General features: G+C 43.8%; 1 protein-coding gene across 4 annotated transcripts in view; it reads right to left on the bottom strand.

Moving 5' to 3' along the window:
• DOCK11 (dedicator of cytokinesis 11) overlaps positions 1-24,176 on the bottom strand; it is a 421,093-nt gene that overhangs the window by 33,561 nt on the left and 363,356 nt on the right. For all 4 annotated transcript variants that reach the window (XM_069746935.1, XM_069746933.1, XM_069746934.1 and 1 more), the window contains one exon: positions 4,729-4,875. In XM_069746935.1, coding sequence (XP_069603036.1) covers positions 4,729-4,875 — 147 coding nt within the window. The remainder of the gene's footprint in view (positions 1-4,728; positions 4,876-24,176) is intronic.

Here is a 24,176-nt window from a genome sequence, read left to right as displayed (position 1 = left end):
AGGTTAGGGGTAGGGTTAGGGGTAGGGTTAGGGGTAGGGTTAGGGGTAGGGTTAGGTTAGGGGTAGGGTTAGGGTTAGGTTAGGGGTAGGGTTAGGGGTAGGGTTAGGGGTAGGGTTAGGGTTAGGTTAGGGGTAGGGGTAGGGTTACGGCTAGGGTTAGGTTAGGGGTAGGGTTAGGTTAGGGTTAGGGGTAGGGTTACGGCTAGGGTTAGGTTAGGGGTAGGGTTAGGGGTAGGGTTGGGGCTAAATTTAGGGTTAGGGTTGGGGCTAAATTTAGGGTTAGGCTTCTTTCACACTTACGTCGGTACGGGGCCGTCGCAATGCGTCGGCCCGACATACCGACGCACGTTGTGAAAATTGTGCACAACGTGGGCAGCAGCTGTAGTTTTTCAACGCATCCGCTGCCCAATCTATGTCCTGGGGAGGAGGGGGCGGAGTTACGGCCACGCATGCGCGGTCAGAAATGGCGGATGCGACGTAAAAAAAAGCGTTTCATTGAACGTTTTTTTGTGCCGACGCTCCGCCAAAACACAACTGATCCAGTGCACGACGGACGCGACGTGTGGCCATCCGTCACGATCCGTCGGCAATACTATGGGCAAAAAACGCATCCTGCGGGCACATTTGCAGGATCCGTTTCTTGTCCAAAACGACGGATTGCGACGGAATGCCAAACAACGCAAGTGTGAAAGTAGCCTTAGGGTTAGGGTTGGGGCTAAAGTTAGGGCTAGGGTTGGGGCTAAAGTTAGGGTTAGAGCTGGGATTAGGTTTAGGGTTTGGATTAGGGTTGGTATTAGGGTTAGGGTTGGCATTAGGGTTACGCTTGGGATTAGGGTTAGGTTTGGGATTAGGGTTAAGGTTAGGGTTGTGATTAGGGGTGTATTGGGATTAGGGTTAGGGTTGAGATTAGGATTAGGGGTGTGTTGGATTTAGGGTTTTGATTAGGGTTATGGTTAGGGTTGACATTAGGGTTGTTTTGGGGTAAGGGTTGTGATTATGGTTAGGGTTAGTGATTAGGATTATGGATCAGGTTGGGATTAGGGTTAGGGGTTGGAGCTAGAATTGGGGGGTTTCCACTGTTTAGGTACATCAGGGGGTCTCCAAACACGACAGCCAATTTTGCGCTCAAAAAGTCAAATGGTGCTCCCTCCCTTCTGAGCTCTGCCGTGCGCCCAAACAGTGGGTTACCCCCACATATGGGGCATCAGCGTACTCGGGATAAATTGGACAACAACTTCTGGGGTCCAATTTCTCTTGTTACCCTTGTGAAAATAAAAACTTGGGGGCTACAAAATCTTTTTTGTGAAAAAAAAAAATATTTTTTATTTTCACGACTCTGCATTCTAAACTTCTGTGAAGCACTTGGGCATTCAAAGTTCTCACCACACATCTAGATAAGTTCCTTGGGGGGTCTAGTTTCCAAAATGGGGTCACTTGTGGGGGGTTACTACAGTTTAGGTATATCAGGGGCTCTGCAATCGCAACATAATGCCCACAGACCATTCTATCAAAGTCTGCATTCCAAAAAGGCGTTCCTTCCCTTCCGAGCTCTGCCGTGCGCCCAAACAGTGGTTTACCCCCACATATGGCACATCAGCGTACTCGGGATAAATTGGACAACAACTATTGCAGTCCAATTTCTCCTGTTACCCTTGTGAAAATAAAAACTTGGGGGCTACAAAATCTTTTTTGTGAAAAAAAAAATATTTTTTATTTTCACGACTCTGCATTCTAAACTTCTGTGAAGCACTTGGGCATTCAAAGTTCTCACCACACATCTAGATAAGTTCCTTGGGGGGTCTAGTTTCCAAAATGGGGTCACTTGTGGAGGGTTTCTACTGGTTAGGTACATCAGGGGCTCTGCAAATGCAACATAATACCCGCAGACCATTCTATCAAAGTCTGCATTCCAAAACGGCGCTCCTTCCTTCCGAGCTCTGCCGTGCGCCCAAACAGTGGTTTACCCCCACATATGGGGTACCAGCATACTCAAGACAAATTGGACAACAACTTTTGGGGTCCAATTTCTCTTGTTACCCTTGTAAAAATAAAAACTTGGGGGCTACAATATCTTTTTTGTGGAAAAAAAAAATATTTTTTATTTTCACGGCTCTGCATTATAAACTTCTGTGAAGCACTTGGGCATTCAAGGTTCTCATCACACATCTAGATAAGTTCCATGGGGGGTCTAGTTTCCAAAATGGGGTCACTTGTGGGGGATTTCTACTGTTTAGGCACATCAGGGGCTCTCCAAACGCGACATGGCGTCCGATCTCAATTCCAGCCAATTCTACATTGAAAAAGTAAAACGGCACTCCTTCTCTTCCAAGCTCTGCGGTGCGCCCTAGCAGTGGTTTACCCCCACATATTGGGTATCAGCGTACTCAGGAGAAATTGCACAACAACTTTTGTGGTCTAATTTCTCCTGTTACCCTTGTGAAAATAAAAATTTGTGGGCAAAAAGATCATTTTTGTAGAAAAAATGCGATTTTTTTTTTTTCACGGCTCTACGTTATAAACTTCTGTGAAGCACATGGGGGTTCAAAGTGCTCGCCACACATCTAGATAAGTTCCTTAAGGGGTCTAGTTTCCAAAATGGTGTCACTTGTGGGGGGTTTCCACTGTTTAGGCACATCAGGGGCTCTCTAAACGTGACATGGCGTCCGATCTCAATTCCAGCCAATTCTGCATTGAAAAAGTCAAACGGCGCTCCTTCACTTCTAAGTTCTGCGGTGCGCCCTAACAGTGGTTTACCCCCACATATGGGGTATTGGCGTATTCAGGAGAAATTGCATAACAAAATTTATGGTTACATTTCTGTTTTTACACTTGTGAAAATAAAAAAAATGGTTCTGAATTAAGATGTTTGCAAAAAAAAGTTAAATGTTCATTTTTTCCTTCCACATTGTTTCAGTTCCTGTGAAGCACGTAAAGGGTTAATAAACTTCTTGAATGTGGTTTTGAGAACCTTGAGGGGTGTAGTTTTTAGAATGGTGTCACACTTCATTATTTTCTATCATATAGACCCCTCAAAATGACTTCAAATGTGATGTGGTCCCTAAAAAAAAATGGTGTTGTAAAAATGAGAAATTGCTGGTCAACTTTTAACCCTTATAACTCCCTAACAAAAAAAAATTTTGTTTCCAAAATTGTGCTGATGTAAAGTAGACATGTGGGAAATGTTATTTATTAACTATTTTTCGTGACATATCTCTCTGATTTAAGGGCATAAAAATACAAAGTTTGAAAATTGCAAAATTTTAAAAATTTTCGCCATATTTCCGTTTTTTTCATAAATAATCGCAAGTAATATCGAAGAAATGTTACCACTTACATGAAGTACAATATGTCACGAAAAAACAATCTCAGAATCAGCGGGATCCGTTGAAGCGTTCCAGAGTTATAACCTCATAAAGTGACAGTGGTCAGAATTGCAAAAATTGGCTCGGTCATTAAGTACCAAATTGGCTCTGTCACTAAGGGGTTAAAGAATTTTTCTCTTTCTCTTAAGAGGACCTGTTTCTGGGTCAAAAGTGGGCAGTTTTTACTGTTGTATTAATCCTGTTGCTTCCCTGAGTTTTTTTTCTTTTAAATCTCGAATATGGCTCCAGGCATATGGACCCTTATATTTAGTGCAACTTTTCATGGTTTTTTCCAAGGGGGCGTTTTTGAGAAGATTCTCTGGGGGCATGTCTTTAGGACGCTCTGGATAATTACCGTACTCAGAGCCATGCTCCTTTGGTGAACACCTGAAAAATTGGCACTAAATATTAAAAAGGCATGTATGATGGAAATGTATGACGGATTTTAAAAAAATGACATACTGAGAGGAAATAAAAACGAAGCAAAAACTGACCACTTTTGATCTGGTGACAGATTATTTTTGACATTTAATTTTCCAAAGTAGCAGAGTTGTATGTGAAATTCACGGCTCAGAGTTTGTTGTCCTGCTGTGACAATAATACACTTTGGAATCAGTTCAAACATGCTGGTGTGAGAATAAGGCATTACATATTATAGATGACGTGAGCTAAGCTCTTCTGCCTTGAAGGAACGTTCTGGTCAAAATACCGTACATATTTCTTTTTCAGTTTTAACAAGAGTAATTTGTTTCATATGACAAGGACAAACTGTGCCTAGAGACACTGAGGAAGGGACTTCTACTAGGAAATACATGCTCTATAAAAATTGGGCAGAATATATCAGTGCTACATAGTTAAACAAATTTCATGTACAGAAATTAATTTTGCTCATATGTTAAACAGGTTTTCCAAGACAAAATGTTACTTTAGCAAAGGTGTGTATGGATATGAAATAATAATTACTGCTTTACTATCTCTCTCCTCATGTTCTCCACAGCTGCTCATTTCTTTCTGACATAACTGCACACATCACCACTGCAGCCAATCACTGAATACTACTGACTTAGATGGCACAAGTCGCTGTGGACAGTGCTCGGCTGCAGCGCAGTTGTGACGTGACTGTTGCAGACTGTAAACAAAGAGCAGATGAGAGCCTGGGAATGGTGAGTACAGATATGTTTGTTATTTTACACCTATACACACCTTTACTCCTATAAAAGTTAATTTTGTTAAGCCTCTTTAATATGTTTATTGAACCAGGGTCTATTATTCATTATTTTAATCTGATTTTTTTTATTCATTAAGTTGCTCACATTTTGCAAAGAATAAATGCAAAATAAAAATCCAGATTGCAGACTGAACATACCTTGTTGGAGTCCTGGATCATTTTCACATTATCTGAGCCAAATTTTTCACCATACAGATTTAGTAGCCGTAAGGATATCTCTGAAAGCCCTGTTAGCTTTGGCTCTTTATAAATATATTCCTTGCCGTCTTCTTCTTCAAAGAAACCCTGAAGAAATACAGAATGATAATACAGGCCATTTTGATATAGAATATATGTAAATCTCTCCATTGTATTTTCACTGTTTTTGTTCCTCTTCTGGCTTATGCCCGTTGCACATTAGATGGCTATCGGCTGGTGACCATCTTGGTCGTTAATCCCATACACAAGATCGGTCATAAGACATATCTGGTTGTTGCTTATCTCCGAGATAACAAAAGGATCTGCAGTCAAAAATTGCACATGCTGGATCCTTAACTCCTCCAACAATATATGGCCCTTATATTCATATACATTTGTCGGCTGAACCTGTGAATATCGGTTGGTTCGGCCAACATTAGTCTAATATGTATGGAGGTCTATGAAATATTGATACCAGGGAATGGCAGGGGAGCTGTTGAGGATACAGGTCTGTGTGTATAGTGTTTGTATCCTGCCTTGCCTTGTCCTCCAGAACTGCAATACAACTACCTCAATAGGTAATCAATCAGAATGATACAACCCTCCAAATTGTTTGTACGGTCATGTTGCTCTATGAAAGATAATGTCATCCACACCTTTACATATGATATCTGTTGCTCCCTGACTGGAAAAAAAAATGTTTTCATTCAAATGAGGTTTAAGTTCTTTGGACGTATCAAAGCACTTCCCAAACCTCTGCCACACCAACTCTATTTCCCACCTAGCACCACCTTACTCTGCTTGACCGTTCAATGGTTTGATTACACAACCAGTCCGACAAGCAGAGTAAGTGGCGAACTGGGCGAATAATAGCACCGAAGCAGAGGCGTCAGCTTTAAGAGGCTGGATAATCCCTTTTAAGTTGTCCACCTTCTAATTAAGTTGTGCAAAGTCATCTCTTTCTATCACAATTTATAAAGTAAAACTGAAAAGTCCGCTGTAGAAGAATTCTTTTCCTATGGTAATAATAACCTTTAATCTATAAGAAGTGTTCTGATCCTGTAGAGAGAAATCAATGAAGACATATGGAAAAGCGTGTCTACATCTCTCACACACAGGAAGGAGGGGAATCTGGGCTAACATGTAAAAACAGGCAGCTGTGATGTAAATGCAATGTGCATGGATCAGTATAAACAGAAACAGCTACGATGCCAGATGAGTGAAAACTCTTTCAAAGAAAAAGCAGGATATGTGTAAGCACACAGAGTACACTAGGATTCTGAGAAATATACAGCAGCGACTGTGATAGAATACTACAAATCACAATATTAAAAGCAGCTGCTCTGCTGACAAAGAACCCAAAAATGAGCATCTATCCTTACACTTTGCTTGTATACCAGCTTATAGTCCAGCTCAGTTTTTTGGTTTTGACATAGGAAGAATATTGCTAACATTAATCTTAATGATCAGCTCCAAGAGGGCGACCACAAGCCTTGTGAATGCAAAATAATTCATTTAGCATAACATCAAGAACAACTGGACACACAGAGTTTGCACGCCAATGTTTGAGTCCATATTTCACATTGTGGCATCATTTACACCAGTACAAATAAACCATCTATTTCTGCTAATTGTGCAGGTCAGCTACTAAATAAAAAAAGAAACAGCATAGAATATCCTGCAGCTAGGACCCCTAGGAATTCCCCTATGCCAGTCTATATTTTAACAACCATTGTGTAAGTGTATGTGCCCACTATATAACATTACATTGATACATAATATTCTGTGTGATATTTAATATGTTTTATTATAAATGGAATATTTAGTTCATTATGAGAGTTTTATTTTATACACTTGCATCTAGTTGTGCAATGTTTAGATTTTTCATTGTTGAAAATCAGTTTATATTTTAGTGGAAGTCTAAAATAACTGAGGGAATAGCTAGGGGTTGTTATATAACCCATGCAGATGAGGAAGGAGCAAAGATAAAACCGCAGTGTCAAAGCACTTTGCAAGTTTCTGCCTCCCCAACTATTCCTCTCCTTGCCCCACCTTCATCTGCTTGATTGACCCAAGTGGTTTCCATCAAAACCAATGGGATATTGCCTTTTTAGAATATATTGGGGTTGTCCAGAACTTAAAATTAATGTCCTATGAATAGGATAGGTCATCAATATGAGATCAGTGTGGGTCTGACACAACACCCAGCAACCCCACTAATGAGTAGAAATATGGTTTGGCAGCAGATGGATATAAGCCATGTATAGGACCGAACACGGCTCATCGACCGCTGCAGTATCTGGCAGAAGCCACTAGATACGCGGCCACTATATTTTCCCTACATCAGAGCAGATTTCAGCTGGTTGGAGGGAACTCTAGCTGTCAGATCCCCACTAATCTCTTGTATTAAAAGCTATGTACACCTTCACACAGGTATTTTACATTTGCTTATTTAATTGCAAAGGAAAACAACTTTATAAATGGCCTTAATTAAAAATGTTTCTGCCCTTTTGTCGCAGAGTATCTGTAACTCCTTTATCTAGTTGACTGCTTTTGCAAAAATGTTACAAATTAGTCAGATGTTCTGGTTCTGACAATTCTCTTTTGCTCTCCTCTCTTTTCTCAGTTTGAGATAGCAGAAGAGGAATGGCCGTATACAAATATTACCATCGTGGAAAGGGGATCTCAGGTTATTGTGGTGCCAGCGCCGATGCATGGTTCCCCTTCCCCCTCCATGTAGGGACACCGACATACTCGCCGCCTCGGCTGGCAAAAAGAGCGCCCCGTCTCTCTACTTCCTGTGCACACCGAAAAGGCTTCCCAGTGGGGCACCTAGTGCGTGAGCGCGCTCCCCTGTTCTTAAAGGGGCAGCAAGCGCACTGTGAAAATGGCCTCAGCCCATAGCTGGGAGGCATCTTGTTAAAAAGGCACCCTCCTCAGTAGGGATGTGCCTGAGAAACCCCGGTAGTTTCCCTATAACTCTTGAACTATATGTTGCCAGGTCCCCTGTCATAATACATTGTAGTTAGCTTGTTATCCTGATTCTGTTCCCGTATTCCTGGATAGTATGTATGTTACCCTGAAGCTGCAGCGGCGGACCCTAAACCTAAAGCCGCTCTGGGCATACCTGAAGCTGCATCTGTTTGAACAGGCTCCGAATGTCTGACTAATCTGTGACTCCAAATCCATTCCGTGTCAGCGTACTTGCCCCTTTGGGGTCAGCAGCTGCAGTACTGAGGACTGCCTAGGAGTAGTACCTGGTGGCTACCTGCAGCTCAAATCGGACTCCACCATCAGGGGCTACAGTGAAAACCAGGTAGCCCACTTAGGTACGCCCCTCCTAGGTAAGCCCGGCACAGTGAGTCCGCGAACCACAGGTGTGACATAAGATTAGTTAAAATCGTTTGGATTATATCTGTAACTAATTTCTATTGCTTTATTTACAATACCTAATACTGGATCACACAGAATATATTTGGAACTTTTTTCTTTTAACTATCATGCTGCTTATGAGAATACCTGTATCATTTGCATTGGCAACTTCGTGTTATATTAGTACATGAAAAGTAAACATGACATCAAAAGGTCTTTATTGCAAAAGAGGAAGGAAATGTAATATACAGTTAGGGCCAGAAATATTTGGACAGTGACACAAGTTTTGTTATTTTAGCTGTTTACAAAAACATGTTCAGAAATACAATTATATATATAATATGGGCTGAAAGTGCACACTCCCAGCTGCAATATGATAGTTTCCACATCCAAATCGGAGAAAGGGTTTAGGAATCATAGCTCTGTAATGCATAGCGTCCTCTTTTTCAAGGGACCAAAAGTAATTGGACAATGGACACTAAGGGCTGCAATTAACTCTGAAGGCGTCTCCCTCGTTAACCTGTAATCAATGAAGTAGTTAAAAGGTCAGGGGTGGATTCCAGGTGTGTGGTTTTGCATTTGGAAGCTGTTGCTGTGAGAAGACAACATGCGGTCAAAGGAACTCTCAATTGAGGTGAAGCAGAACATCCTGAGGCTGAAAAAAAAGAAAAAATCCATCAGAGAGATAGCAGACATGCTTGGAGTAGCAAAATCAACAGTTGGGTACATTCTGAGAAAAAAGGAATTGACTGGTGCTTGGGAACTCAAAAAGGCCTGGGCGTCCACGGATGACAACAGTGGTGGATGATCGCCGCATACTTAATTTGGTGAAGAAGAACCCGTTCACAACATCAACTGAAGTCCAGAACACTCTCAGTGAAGTAGGTGTATCTGTCTCTAAGTCAACAGTAAAGAGAAGACTCCATGACAGTAAATACAAAGGGTTCACATCTAGATGCAAACCATTCATCAATACCAAAAATAGACAGGCCAGAGTTAAATTTGCAGAAAAACACCTCAGGAAGCCAGCTCAGTTCTGGAAAAGTATTCTATGGACAGATGAGACAAAGATCAACCTGTACCAGAATGATGGGAAGAAAAAAGTTTGGAGAAGAAAGGGAACGGCACATGATCCAAGGCACACCACATCCTCTGTAAAACATGGTGGAGGCAACGTGATGGCATGGGCATGCATGGCTTTCAATGGCACTGGGTCACTTGTGTTTATTGATGACATAAGAGCAGACAAGAGTAGCCGGATGAATTCTGAAGTGTACCGGGATATACTTTCAGCCCAGATTCAGCCAAATGCTGCAAAGTTGATTGGACGGCGCTTCATAGTACAGATGGACAATGACCCCAAGCATACAGCCAAAGCTACCCAGGAGTTCATGAGTGCCAAAAAGTGGAACATTCTGCAATGGCCAAGTCAATCTCCAGATCTAAACCCAATTGAGCATGCATTTCACTTGCTCAAATCCAGACTTAAGACGGAAAGACCCACAAACAAGCAAGACCTGAAGGCTGCGGCTGTAAAGGCCTGGCAAAGCATTAAGAAGGAGGAAACCCAGCGTTTGGTGATGTCCATGGGTTCCAGACTTAAGGCAGTGATTGCCTCCAAAGGATTTGCAACAAAATATTGAAAATAAAAATATTTTGTTTGGGTTATGTTTATTTGTCCAATTACTTTTGACCTCCTAAAATGTGGAGTGTTTGTAAAGAAATGTGTACAATTCCTACATTTTCTATCAGATATTTTTGTTCAACCCTTCAAATTAAACGTTACAATCTGCACTTGAATTCTGTTGTAGAGGTTTCATTTCAAATCCAATGTGGTGGCATGCAGAGCCCAACTCGCGAAAATTGTGTCACTGTCCAAATATTTCTGGCCCTAACTGTAGATGCAAGTAAAAGTGAGATTCAAACTAATGGGATTATGAGCTTAGAAAGTAAATATATACGGTAAATTTTGGCTTTAGTATTCCGGTAAAACATCAATTTAGAGCATGGTCTGTCAGAAGCATGGAAGACATTTCAAATGCACACACTGCATCTTTCGAGGTGTTAAGATGTTAAGAGTGTCTAGTGAAGAAGGGCTGAATAAAGGTAAAATATTTGATGCCGAATGATTTGACAACAACTGAAAACATGGTGAGTTATCTAGATCGTATCCTTGATGCCAGATGTAGTGTTCACTGAGGCACTCCTACAACCTAAGTGAGGTTTTCTTGTCTTAAGGTACCGTCACACTAAGCGACGCTGCAGCGATACCGACAACGATCCGGATCGCTACAGCGTCGCTATTTGGTCGCTGGAGAGCTGTCACACAGACCGCTCTCCAGCGACCAACGATGCCGGTAACCAGGGTAAACATCGGGTAACTAAGCGCAGGGCCGCGCTTAGTAACCCGATGTTTACCCTGGTTACCATCCTAAAAGTAAAAAAAAACAAACAGTACATACTTACCTACCGCTGTCTGTCCTCCAGCGCTGTGCTCTGCACTCCTCCTGTACTGTCTGTGTGAGCACAGCGGCCGGAAAGCAGAGCGGTGACGTCACCGCTCTGCTTTCCGGCTGACCGACGCTCACAGCCAATACAGGAGGAGTGCAGAGCACAGCGCCGAGGACAGACAGCGGTAGGTAAGTATGTACTGTTTGTTTTTTTTTACTTTTAGGATGGTAACCAGGGTAAACATCGGGTTACTAAGCGCGGCCCTACGCTTAGTTACCCGATGTTTACCCTGGTTACCAGTGAAGACATCGCTGAATCGGTGTCACACACGCCGATTCAGCGATGTCTGCGGGGAGTCCAACGATGAAATAAAGTTCTGGACTTTCTTCCCCGACCAGCGACAGCACAGCAGGGGCCTGATCGCTGCTGCCTGTCACACTGGACGATATCGCTAGCGAGGACGCTGCAACGTCACGGATCGCTAGCGATATCGTCTAGTGTGACGGTACCTTTAGTATCTAATCTTCAGTGCCATGTACCATATGGAGATAACATTAGGTTATAGCCCATAAAACTGATTACAGATAGCAGACAACCAGATCACTGCTTGCTATGGCAAACTGCTCTATGGGTTGTTGTCTGCACTAGCTTCATGTTACAGGGACCCTGTGCAAGGTAGCTTGGCAGCTCTTGATAGGGCTTCCACAGATAGGTGTGTACTTGTCACTGTCTAAGGCTTCTTTCACACTAGCGTCGGGCCCGGCCCGTCGCAGTGCGTCGGGCCGAGGTTACCAATGCTAGCGTTGCCTCCGCCGCACAACGGGTGCAGCGGATGCTGCTTTTCAGCGCATCCGCTGCCCCATTGTGAGGTGCGGGGAGGTGGGGGAGGAGTTCCGGCCGCGCATGCGCGGTCGGAAAAGACGGTCCGTCGGCTGCAAAAAATGTTACATGGAACGTATTTTGCGGCCGACGGTCGGCCGAAACACGGCGCAACCGTCGCGCGACGGTTGCGACGTATGGCAATCCGTCGCAATGCGTCGCGTAATGTTAGTCAATGGAGAAAAAACGCATCCTGCAAACACTTTTGCAGGATGCGTTTTTTCTGCAAAACGACGCATTGTGACGGATTGCAGTTAACGCTAGTGTGAAAGTAGCCTTACAAATCTTAGAAAGTGCGCTGGTTTTCACCTTTCAACACTTTGCAGGGATCTAGAGTCAGATAAGCGCCCCTGGGTTGGGTCCAAGGAGTGACTGCTGGCCAATGGACCGGGCTGGCAGAGAATGGCCAAGATTAGGAGAGAAACACGTGTGAACCAGAGTAAGGGAACTTTTAACTTGCAACTAAAGGCAGGAAGCTAGGGGTTTAAATAGTCCCGCAAAAGGCTCACAGAATGGTGTTACTTAGTAGACCAAGTTCTTGAATTAAGGATATAGAAATGATGAAAAGGTGGGTCAAAAATGCAACGCTTCCCACCCCTTCCCAACTGGAATAATGGATGAGTACTGTAGTAATTGTCTCTTTGTAGGAGAAATCGCAAAATTACAATATTTGTATGTAAATTTGTCCCTTAAACACGTTGACATTTCAAAAAGAGATAATTTACTACAGAACTCACACATTATTCAGGATAGGGAGAAGCATGCCATATTCTGATCACAATATCCTTGATACAATCTACGAACCAAAGTATATCTGGCAAAAGGGTCGCCAGTGACAGGAGCCCTAACAAATATCCTAAGTGATCAGAGGTGTTGTGTCCATAATGTAAGAAATCAGCACAACAGAAGGGAAATCTATATATATAATTGTCTAAGGGTTTTTCCGTCTGTCTGTCTTTCTGTTTGTCTTTCTGTCTGTCTGTCCTGGAAATCCCGCGCCTCTGATTGGTCGAGGCCGCCAGGCCTCGACCAATCAGCGACGGGCACAGCGACGATGATGTCATAAAGGACGTAGACATCCCGCGTCTCTGATTGGTCGAGGCCGCCAGGTCATAAAGGACATAGAAATCCCACGTTTCTGATTCAGCGACGGGCACAGTATCGACGTAGATGTCATTAATGGTTGCCATGGCGACGATGATGTCATAAAGGTTGCCTCGACCAATCAGCGACGGGCACAGTCTGCCGCGAATTCTGGAATCATCATTGTCCATATACTACGGGGACATGCATATTCTAGAATACCCGATGCGTTAGAATCGGGCCACAATCTAGTATATATATATGCACCGTGTGATAAGATGCGAGTAATCCATAAAGTGACATGGACCTATTATTAAAATAGGTATATGTACGGTACATTGTGAGTCTTAATAAATTGGGCCCACATTCAGATTTGCATTTTTTGTCTTTAGGTTGTCTATTACCCTATCCGGATTTGCATAACTCAGTAAAGGATAACTTTCAAAGACATAAAAATGTGGAAGATAAATGCTATGACCTGTCAATTTATTAATGGTTAAAGTAATATACATTGTCAAAGTAGAGCTTCAAAACCAGGAGTGGTTCCAAAATACAAAACAGGTGGAAATCTTTCCATTATATAGTAACTTGTAATTTTTTTCACTGTAAGCACCATTCCAGATTGTGGCTTAAAAATTCTGGCAAAACACAGACCAAATACAGACATATGAATAAGGACTCGAGCTATGTTCATATTATGCTTTAATTATGTGTTTTTTGCTGTGATTTTCAAAAAGCGCAATAAAAAAGCAGTAATTTTGCAATGTTTCTGGAAACTTGTGGCGAAAAACCACAGCTGTGGCTCAGACTCCGTCCAAATTATTAAAATGTAATCAATGTAGCGGTAGTACGCCAGAGGCCTGATGGGACATGAGGTCAAAAAGTTGCTTTCAAGCTTGACCATGAAAAGATTTGCATACTGTGGGGACATTTTAATTCCCATTGCTGTGCCAGTCTCCTGTATATAGATCTTCTTGTTAAATTCAAAGTACCATATATACTCGAGTTTAAGCCGACCCGAGTATAAGCCGAGACTGGGAAAACTTAATGACTCGAGTATAAGTATAGATAGGGTGGAAAATGCAGCAGCTACCTGTAAATATGCAAAATAAAAATAGATACCAATAAAAGTAAAATTGATTGAGACATCAGTAGGTTAAGTGTTTTTGAATATCCATATTGAATCAGGAGCCCCATATAATGCTCCATACAGTTCATGATGGGCCCCATAAGATGCTCCATATTAAAATACTAGATTGTGGCCCGATTCTAACGCATCGGGTATTCTAGAATATGCATGTCCCCGTAGTATATGGACAATGATGATTCCAGAATTCGCGGCAGACTGTGCCCGTCGCTGATTGGTTGAGGCAACCTTTATGACATCATCGTCGCCATGGCAACCATTATAACATCTACGTAGATACTGTGCCCGTCGCTGAATCAGAAATGTGAGATGTCTATGTTCTTTATGACATCATCGTCGCTGTGCCCATTGCTGATTGGTCGAGGCCTGGCGGCCTCGACCAATCAGAGAGGCGGGATTTCCAGGACAGACAGACAGACAGAAAGACAGACAGAAAGACAGACAGACGGAAAAACCCTTAGAATGTAGCAGGGGATTCCTTGATATTCTGGTGGATCTTGTGATCTGGTTTTCAATTGTTCTTGGATGGTAGCCCTGATTCAAAAAGGTCTTTCTGAGGCGACCAAGGTGTTCATCCCTATCCATTGGGTTGGAACATATACGATTGTATCTGATGGCTTGGCTGTAGATAACGGAATTTTGTATGTGTTTTGGATGGAAACTGTCCCATTTAAGGTATGCTGGATGGTCGATTGGCTTCTGATACAGGGATGTCTCTATTTTATTGTTCTGCAGCTTAATTATGGTGTCCAAAAAGTTAATTTCAGTGCAGTAGTAGTTGAGTGTCAAGTTCATGGTAGGATGAAATTGATTAAACCGTTTCTGATTGGTCGAGGCCTGGCGGCCTCGACCAATCAGAGACACGGATTTCTACGTCGATGCTGTGCCGGTCTCTGATTGGTCGAGGCCTGGCGGCCTCGACCAATCAGAGACGCGGGATTTCCAGGACAGACAGACAGACAGACGGAAAAACCCTTAGACAGGCCTCGACCAATCAGCGACGGGCACAGCGACGATGATGTCATAAAGGACGTAGACATCCCGCGTCTCTGATTCAGCGACGGGCACAGTATCGACGTAGATGTCATAATGGTTGCCATGGCGACGATGATGTCATAAAGGTTGCCTCGACCAATCAGCGACGGGCACAGTCTGCCGCGAATTCTGGAATCATCATTGTCCATATACTACGGGGACATGCATATTCTAGAATACCCGATGCGTTAGAATCGGGCCACAATCTAGTATATATATATATGCACCGTGTGATAAGATGCGAGTAATCCATAAAGTGACATGGACCTATTATTAAAATAGGTATATGTACGGTACATTGTGAGTCTTAATACATTGGGCCCATAGTTTCCAAACAAGCCAGACATATGGAAAATTTTTCTCTTATCCAACTGACACAGTGTATTATGTCATGCCCCTTTTATCACCAGCAGGAAGTTATATGCTGAAGAAAATGTACTGTTGCCTAACAGATTATGTAATAGGTTAAATGCAACATATGGTGGAAAAAAAGAAAATACAATGAAAATTTAACAAAGTGCCATAAATATGTGACAGGTGCCATGGACCCCATACACGAGAAGAAAGGCAGTTATTTATCGGCTTATTGGCTGTTTCTGTAATCACTTGTTGGTGCTGGCTCTAAAGGACTGTATGTCCGTATCGCTAACTACAACACTAACCTGTAATTGTAACCTGTAATGCACTAATTCAGCCCATGCTGATGATCCCTTAGATTTAGGCTCCTTTTTCATTATAATAAAGTATCCTTTCAATAAGAGAATTTACCAAAGAAGAAGTGAATGTAGAAAGCCGTGAACATGAGCAGTTACATTTTCATTTTTTCTTAACCTAACCTCTGGCTGCTGCTACATATAAATTATCAGAAAGGATGCAGGATTCAAGGGACCCCCTTCTGTTATCAAGAATGATATATGGGTCCAGGGACCCCAATTCCCTCTCATGAATGAACCTTTATTATATATTAGCCGCAAGAACAGAATAATACCAACATCAAAGATTGATGTATGCAAAATCATGTTTAGAAGGAATCAGTCACCAGGTTTTTGGCACCTAATCCGAGAGCAGCACGATTTAGGGACAGAGACCCGGATTCTAAAGATGATACTTACTGAGCTGCTTGTGGTTTTGATAAAATGACTAATAATCTCATCAGCTGTTCCTGCTCTCACTGTTATTAGCGGCTGCAGGCGTCGGCTGATGGAAACAGTAGTCCCATCAGCTGACACCAGTGACCGGAGGTAAACTTTATACCTCCGATCACAGCTGTGCGCTCGCGCTATCTTTTGACAGAGTGGGAACTGCGGCTGTCTGACCGGCGGTGATGATTTTACCGCCGATCAGAGGCAGTGTTTCCCACGCTGTCATGCACACATGACAGCGTGGCAAACACTGGATGTTCGGGCCCCCCTATTCAAGTGAGTGGGGTCCGGGTACTGTTCTGGTACCCGAACATCCAGGTGTCCGCCCAGGGGCGGATTATCAGAGGGTCAATCTGGGCGGTAGCCCAGGGCCCAGTGGTGTGGGGGGGCCCTGGGCTTCCGCACAGATTGCCCGCCGGCCGCCGCCATCATCATATACTACACAGTGTGGTATACTGGAGTCTGGCACCCACCAGCCGCCCGCACCGGTCAGACTGGTGGTGCCGGCGCCGCGGCGTTATTATCTCCTGTCCTGATTTATGTGCGGCCGTGGCCCTGCCGTGCCGTGCCATCACTGCCGTGCCGGGAGCCCCCCCCGGACCCGGTGGGCAGAGAGAGGGGGCCCGCATCGGGCCCCGTCTCATCTGCTCACCGAGCCCCTACCGGCGCTGCCTGCGGCGGTTTCCCATTGCCGTGCGGGCGCGCCCGCACGGCAATAGTTAACAGCCTCCAGCCAATTGGAGGCTGGCGGCCGAAGTCGGCCGCAGGCGCCGCGCAGCGCACACGTCGCCGGCGTCTGACGTCATCAGTCGCTGGCGAGTGCGCGCTGCTTGGAGAGAGCTCATCGCCTGGATCGCTGGTAAGGTGAGGAGAATTTTTTTTTTTTTATAACCTAACGGTACCGTGGAGGTGGAGCGGAGGAGTCGGACACTGGGGCAGACTGGGGGGCAGATTGCTGTACACACTGGGGGCAATGCTGGGCCTAGGAGCAGGACACAGTCTCTGGGGGCCTGGGCAGTCTGATTTCTGGACAGTGGACACACTGGGGCAGGGGCAATGATGCTGGAAGAGGACACAGTCTGGGGACTGGGGGGGACTGGGGCAAATGATTGCATTTGCTGGACACACTGGGGCAATGCAGGAGACACTGGGGGGGGGGCAATGCTGGGGGACACAGTCTGTGTACACACTGGGGGCAATGCTGGGCCTGGGAGCAGGACACAGTCTCTGGGGCAGTCTGATTTCTGGACACACTGGGGCAATGATGCTGGAGGAGGACACAGTCTGGGGACTGTCTGGGGCAAATGATTGCATTTGCTGGACACACTGGGGAAATGCAGGAGACACTGGGGGGGGGCAATGCTGGAGGACACAGTCTGGGGACTGGGGCAGATGATTGCTGGACACACTGGGGCAATGCTGGAGGACACAGTCTGGGGCAGATTGCTGGACAAACTGTGGGCAATGCTGGACAATTGGACATACTGGGGCATATTGCTGGACAGGACACACTGGGGGCAATGCCTGGACATACTGGGGCAGATTGCTGGATACACTGTGTGGAGGCAATATGCTGGACACACTGGGGGTAATATGCTGGCCACACTGGGGCAGATTGTTGAACACCCTGTCATGGGACAGGATGGAGACAGATGGGGCAGGATGGGGAAATCATATGGGGTAGAATGGATACTCATGAGGGCAGGATGCGAGAACATATTGCAGGAGCTAGGAATGAGATAAACGGGGGCCAGGATGGGGAATATTATTTCCGTAGGGGCTAATTAAGGGATATTATTACTGCAGTGATTTATTTATTTTATTTTTTGAGTATACTGTTTTAATTGGGGGGGTGGTCCTGTTACTGTGCAGAGTGACACTATATCGTCTTTTTTTCTTCATGTGGTGTAATGTTGAAATTGGGAAAAATTAAGTAATGTGTTCTGCAAGCGGAGCTCGAGATAACTGTGTTATTTCCTGCAGAGACAACAAACAAGCCCTGGCTGGAATAAATGATGGCGGTCTGTGCTTCATGACAGATGAAGGACTTCACCTAGAGACGTCACTGGTGAGTCAGTGTTATCTATACTGACACTATACACTGTAAACCAGGGGTGTCAAACTGCATTCCTTGAGGGCCTCCGCTCAGACCATGAGTGTTTTCAAGATTTCCTTTGTATTACACAAGGTGCTGGAATTATTCTGTGCAGGTGATTAAATTATCACCTGTGCAATACAAGGAAATCCTGAAAACATGACCTGTTTGCAGCCCTCGAGGAATGCAGTTTGACACCCCTGCTGTAAACCATATACAGCGGTCCTGTGTATAATGTCGCCAGTGATCGCTGTATTACCTCTACACAGACACTGCATACCAATTACAGATCTCCTGTGAATACTGGCACTTATGGTGACAGTATTTTGTTGTTTTATTTTTTTATTACTGATCAGTATTGTGGTACTCAGTCACTATGTGGTGGTGGTAAAATGTGGTCTGGAAATGGTGTTGTGGTATTTGTCCCTTGTATGTGCTATTTGGTCACCAAGTGGTTGTAATTTGTGGTCTGGTCATGGTGCGGTGTTCCTTGTATGTGATATTATTTGATCACTGTGGTTGTAATTTGTGGTCTGGTCATGGTGCGGTGGTATTTGTTCCTTGTATGTGATATTATTGGTCAAAATACACCTAAATTGTATTGCAGATTTTAACAAATATTTAATAGGTTACAGTAGAGTAGGGCCCGGCCATTTTTCTGGAGTAATCTGGTTCGGGTATATCATGACCCCCGTCACATGACCCCCGTCACATGACCCCCGTCACATGACCGGGGGGGCCCACAGTGTCTGAACAGCCTGGGGCCCTGGCTACCCTTAATCCACCCCTGTGTCCGCCCATCTCTAGTTAGCGTCTGTTTTTACCATCAGTGCTTCATCTGTGTTATCTCATGATAAAAATAAATAGTTTAACTTCTTCTATCCAGTACATTTTTAGAATCTGACAGCACACAGATGGCAATGTGTACTGTCTGTGATTATTGCAAGGAACCATAGACCCGTATGGCTAATTTTGACCCATGACTCGAATTAAAAAAGAACAAGTGTTTTTTTTTTGTTCGCGAACAGCTCAGATGGACATGTGAAGAGCCACACAGACTATAATAGGTACCTGTTCTATCTGCAAATACAACACATACATGTTACATAGACATCTGAATAAGGCCCTAGTTTTAGGCTGTGATCCTTTAGTTTTATTCTTAGCACTATTCAGGTTGCTTCTGTTAATACGCAGGGAGTGGTGAGCAAACTGCTGCACATTTCCTGGGTTCTTTGTGCAATGATTAAGCTAAATGCAGCCTGGGTGTATACCTTAGTATAAAAGAAAAGTGATGGTATTTGCCCACTTCTATTTTATGACTTAGACACCGAGGCTGAAATTCAATCCATGTCAAACTTGTGCAATTGGGTGGACACAAGGAAAAATAAACGGTGACAAGGAAATAATTGTTGAAGAGTTTACACGGGTGACAGGATTCCCATGAACTGTGTTAGTGTTAATAATGACTGTTCTTCGTATTTGGCACCTACGCACAAAGAAAAGTGCAACAATGAGGAAAGAAGCTGTAACTGTGATGACAATTCACATAATACTCAATACTGCACAGGCAAACAATAAGGAGAAACAAGGTACACAATACCCTAAACAATGAAGTGCTTGGTTTATTTTTCTTTGTAGGGATTAGTAAGCGTGGGTTAAAATATAATCTCAACTATAGGCTCTTTAGTTGCAATTGGTCTCTGATGCTATAAACAAATGAAAACTACCAACGAAAAATGATGGGACTTCAAAATAATTAAATGGTAAAAATAAAAACATGAATACCAACAATTAAGAGTCTACAAGGAGGAATAAAATGCATAGTAACTGAGGTTTTAGATTATATTTTCTAAATAAACATGGAAATAAGCAATTCTATAATATCTTATTAGAGAAATCTACATTTTCTCCTCCTGGTTTGAGCTTTCACTCACAATTCATGGGTAAAATTAATTTACCTGGCTAAAAGATGACAGTTGGTGCTCATAAAGTTCTATGGAGAACTGAAACTGTCGTTTTAGGACAACTTGCAGCAGAATGTTATGTCGGCCTTTGAATAGCATTTTAAAAGCATCAGCTGTCAGGAGATGACACTCAGTGCTTTCAAAAAATGCAAGTCATTCAAACAAATCCATCCAGCTGTTGAGGTCCTCTCCCGATAAAAATAACACTCTCCACGGGAGGTTAGAAGGGCCATATAGGTCATATACAGGGTAAAAGTACAATTTAATTGTGTCTATTTGTTCTGATTAGAGCCGGATGAGCTGATATAAGACTTGACAGACAACAAGGTAAAACCCCTTACCACAAACTAGCAAAAGCTGTGAGTGCTCTCTGTCTGTAAATCTCCCAAAAGGGGGCTAACAAGTTGCAGCATCAAATACATCTTCATTGTGCCTATTTACTTCATTGTGGAAGGGAAGTGCCTCGAAATGTACAATAATAATATTATATATATATATATATATATATATATATATGCAAGACAAAAACCGACACTGCGGACGTAACTAGAAGTGAGAAAATCCCTTCTATAGGAAATGCCCATTGCATACCACCGGGGATTAACAGGGACAAAACTCCCAAATATAATAAACCTACAAATTCCAGGGAGCATAATGCCCCATGAATGAATATAATACACAAAACTACCATAAAAAATCAACCAATTTTATTAATCAAAAATACATAGAACAAACATACAAATATGAGAAAACGGTGTATGATAAAAAAGCAGACCACTCCTATGGGAATGTACACATACATATAGGCACGAAAAGAGGTGCCAAATAGAGTAATATATGCACAGTGCAAATCAAGGGATAGATAGCACACATATGTGTACCTACACTAGACAGTATAATGAGGTAGCAGGGGAACTACACAACCGTAGCCCAGTATGGAGGGGAGGCTCTGCCTACCCATAGTGAAACAGAATGCGTCTAAATACATGTGCTAGACACAAATGCCAGGCGTCGGGATATATGTGACCTAAGTACCCATCGTGGTATAAATACCCTCACCTCAACGGCACCCTTCCGTATACACCTGCCCAAATCAAACAACCACATTACGGATGTACCCGCAATCTATCTAGTGCTTACCCATGTTGTGTAGATACCCAATATGGAGTGTCCTGCTGGAAGCCCCGATGCGCGTTTCGCGTATTTGAATGCTTCCTCGGGGGGCTGTTTGGTCTAACTAACGCTTTTTTTCAGTATTTTTTATTTTAGCATTTAGTGTTTATTGATGTCTCTTACACTGATATGAGTCTGGAGAAAGTGACTGCTGTCCGACTGACCTGCAGATGGGATGCCTGGAAGATTTGGAGTTTATTACATCCATGTAACTTCTCCCGACACGATATGACGTGGACGCTGCTAATACGGCATTTGGAATACTCTATCAAAGTAACGTGATGCAATATTGTAGTATCTTCCAACATGATATGATGTGGATGCTGAAATTAGAGTATTTGGAACACCCCACCTAATTGGAAATGATCATGTTTGGGTGTCAGCGTCTTTTCCATCCGTCTGGGGCTAGGTTATGTCATATGTTACCTGCTATTATAGAACTCGTTGTTTGCAATGATCGTTTGCCAGGAAACTTGCCTATCTTCATAATGGCTACCGCAGCGGTGCGCATGCGCGGTGGAGTTCTGGTGACGCCGCGCTCCTGAAGGCTTCCGTACAGCGACGCCGAGCTGCACTGACGTCACGAGGGATTTCCCTCTATGCTCGGCGCCGGTGGGAAGGCCGGAAGTTGCGCGGCGTTCACTACTCTTGCCGTCCGCATGCGCCGTATGTCGCTGTGGTTAATTAGTTACAGGTGCACAAACAATATAAAAACCGGGAACGTTAGACCACACAGCCCCCCGAGGAAGCATTCAAATACGCGAAACGCGCGTCGGGGCTTCCAGCAGGACACTCCATATTGGGTATCTACACAACATGGGTAAGCACTAGATAGATTGCGGGTACATCCGTAATGTGGTTGTTTGATTTGGGCAGGTGTATACGGAAGGGTGCCGTTGAGGTGAGGGTATTTATACCACGATGGGTACGTAGGTCACATATATCCCGACGCCTGGCATTTGTGTCTAGCACATGTATTTAGACACATTGTTTCACTATGGGTAGGCAGAGCCTCCCCTCCATACTGGGCTACGTGTTGTGAATTCTGTGGCAGAGCTCCCTCCTGTGGTCACAAGTGGTACTTCGGCTGATTCTCTCTGTAAGCTTCCGTTGGTGGAGGGAAGTGGTACTGCGGCTTCTGAGTTTCCTCCCTCAGTTGATGTGGTGAGGTCGTTAGGTGCTGCTCTACTTAACTCCACCTAGTGCTTTGATCCTGGCTTCCTGTCAATGTTCCAGTATTGGACTTGTTTTCCTCCTGGATCGTTCCTGTGGCCTGCTGCTCTGCATAGCTAAGTTTTCCTTTGCTATGTTGTTTGCTTTTCTTCTGTCCAGCTTATCTATTTGTTTGCTGGAAGCTCTGGGACGCAGAGGGTGTACCTCCGTGCCGTTAGTTCGGTACGGAGGGTCTTTTTGCCCCCTTTGCGTGGTTTTTAGGGTTTTGTGTTGACCGCAAAGTTACCTTTCCTATCCTCGCTCTGTTCAGAAAGTCGGGCCTCACTTTGCTAAATCTATTTCATCTCTACATTTGTCTTTTCATCTTACTCACAGTCATTATATGTGGGGGGCTGCCTTTTCCTTTGGGGTATTTCTCTGAGGCAAGGTAGGCTTATTTTCTATCTTCAGGCTAGCTAGTTTCTCAGGCTGTGCCGAGTTGCATAGGTAGCGTTAGGCGCAATCCACGGCTGCCTCTAGTGTTGTTGGATAGGATTAGGGATTGCGGTCAACAGAGTTCCCACGTCTCAGAGCTCGTTCTATGTTTTTGGATTATTGTCAGATCACTGTATGTGCTCTGACCTCTATGTTCACTGTGGTACTGAATTGCCTAATCATAACAGTACAGGAAGCCAAAGTACTAATGATTCTCAATAGAGGGAAAAAAGAAGTTCTGAGACCATTTTTTTTCTCTGCACTGTGTTTTGCATTTTTTTTCCCCTAGACATTTGGGTGGTTCAGGACACAGGTGTAGCAATGGACATTAGAAGTCTGTCTTCATGTGTGGATCAGCTCTCGGCAAGAGTACAAAAGATTCAAGACACTATTGATCAGAAATCTATGTTAGAACCAAGATTTCCTATTCCTGATTTGTTTTTTGGTGATAGAACTAAGTTTCTGAGTTTCAAAAATAATTGTAAACTATTTCTAGTCTTGAAACCTCGCTCCTCTGGTGATCCAGTTCAACAGGTTTTGATCATTATTTCTTTTTTGCGTGGCGACCCTCAGGATTGGGCATTTTCTCTTGCGCCAGGAGATCCTGCATTAAGTAATATCGATGCGTTTTTCCTTGCTGTACGATGAGCCTAATTCTGTGGATCAGGCAGAAAAAAATTTGCTGGCTCTTTGTCAGGGTCAGGATGAGATAGAGGTATATTGTCAGAAATTTAGAAAGTGGTCCGTGCCCACTCAATGGAATGAATCTGCGCTGGCAGCTATGTTCAGAAAGGGTCTCTCTGAAGCCCTTAAGGATGTCATGGTGGGATTTCCTATGCCTGCTGGTTTGAATGAGTCTATGTCTTTGGCCATTCAGATTGGTCGACGCTTGCGTGAGCGTAAATCTGTGCACCATTTGGCGGTATTACCTGAGCTTAAACCTGAGCCTATGCAGTGCGATAGGACTTTGACCAGAGTTGAACGGCAAGAACACAGACGTCTGAATGGGCTGTGTTTCTACTGTGGTGATTCCACTCATGCCATCTCTGATTGTCCTAAGCGCACTAAGCGGTTCGCTAGGTTTGCCACCATTGGTACAGTACAGTCAAAATTTCTTCTGTCCGTTACCTTGATCTGCTCTTTGTCATTGTATTCTGTCATGGCATTTGTGGATTCAGGCGCTGCCCTGAATTTGATGGACTTGGAGTATGCTAAGCATTGTGGGTTTTTCTTGGAGCCCTTGCAGTGTCCTATTCCATTGAGAGGAATTGATGCTACGCCTTTGGCCAAGAATAAGCCTCAGTACTGGACCCAGCTGACCATGTGCATGGCTCCTGCACATCAGGAGGTTATTCGCTTTCTGGTGTTGCATAATCTGCATGATGTGGTCGTGTTGGGGTTGCCATGGCTACAAGTCCATA

This window comes from Ranitomeya imitator, chromosome 2 (assembly GCF_032444005.1).
Source record: "Ranitomeya imitator isolate aRanImi1 chromosome 2, aRanImi1.pri, whole genome shotgun sequence".
NCBI lineage: Eukaryota > Metazoa > Chordata > Amphibia > Anura > Dendrobatidae > Ranitomeya > Ranitomeya imitator.
The sequence above is the reverse complement of the archived record's forward strand: the minus strand, read 5'-3'. Positions and strand labels throughout refer to the sequence as shown.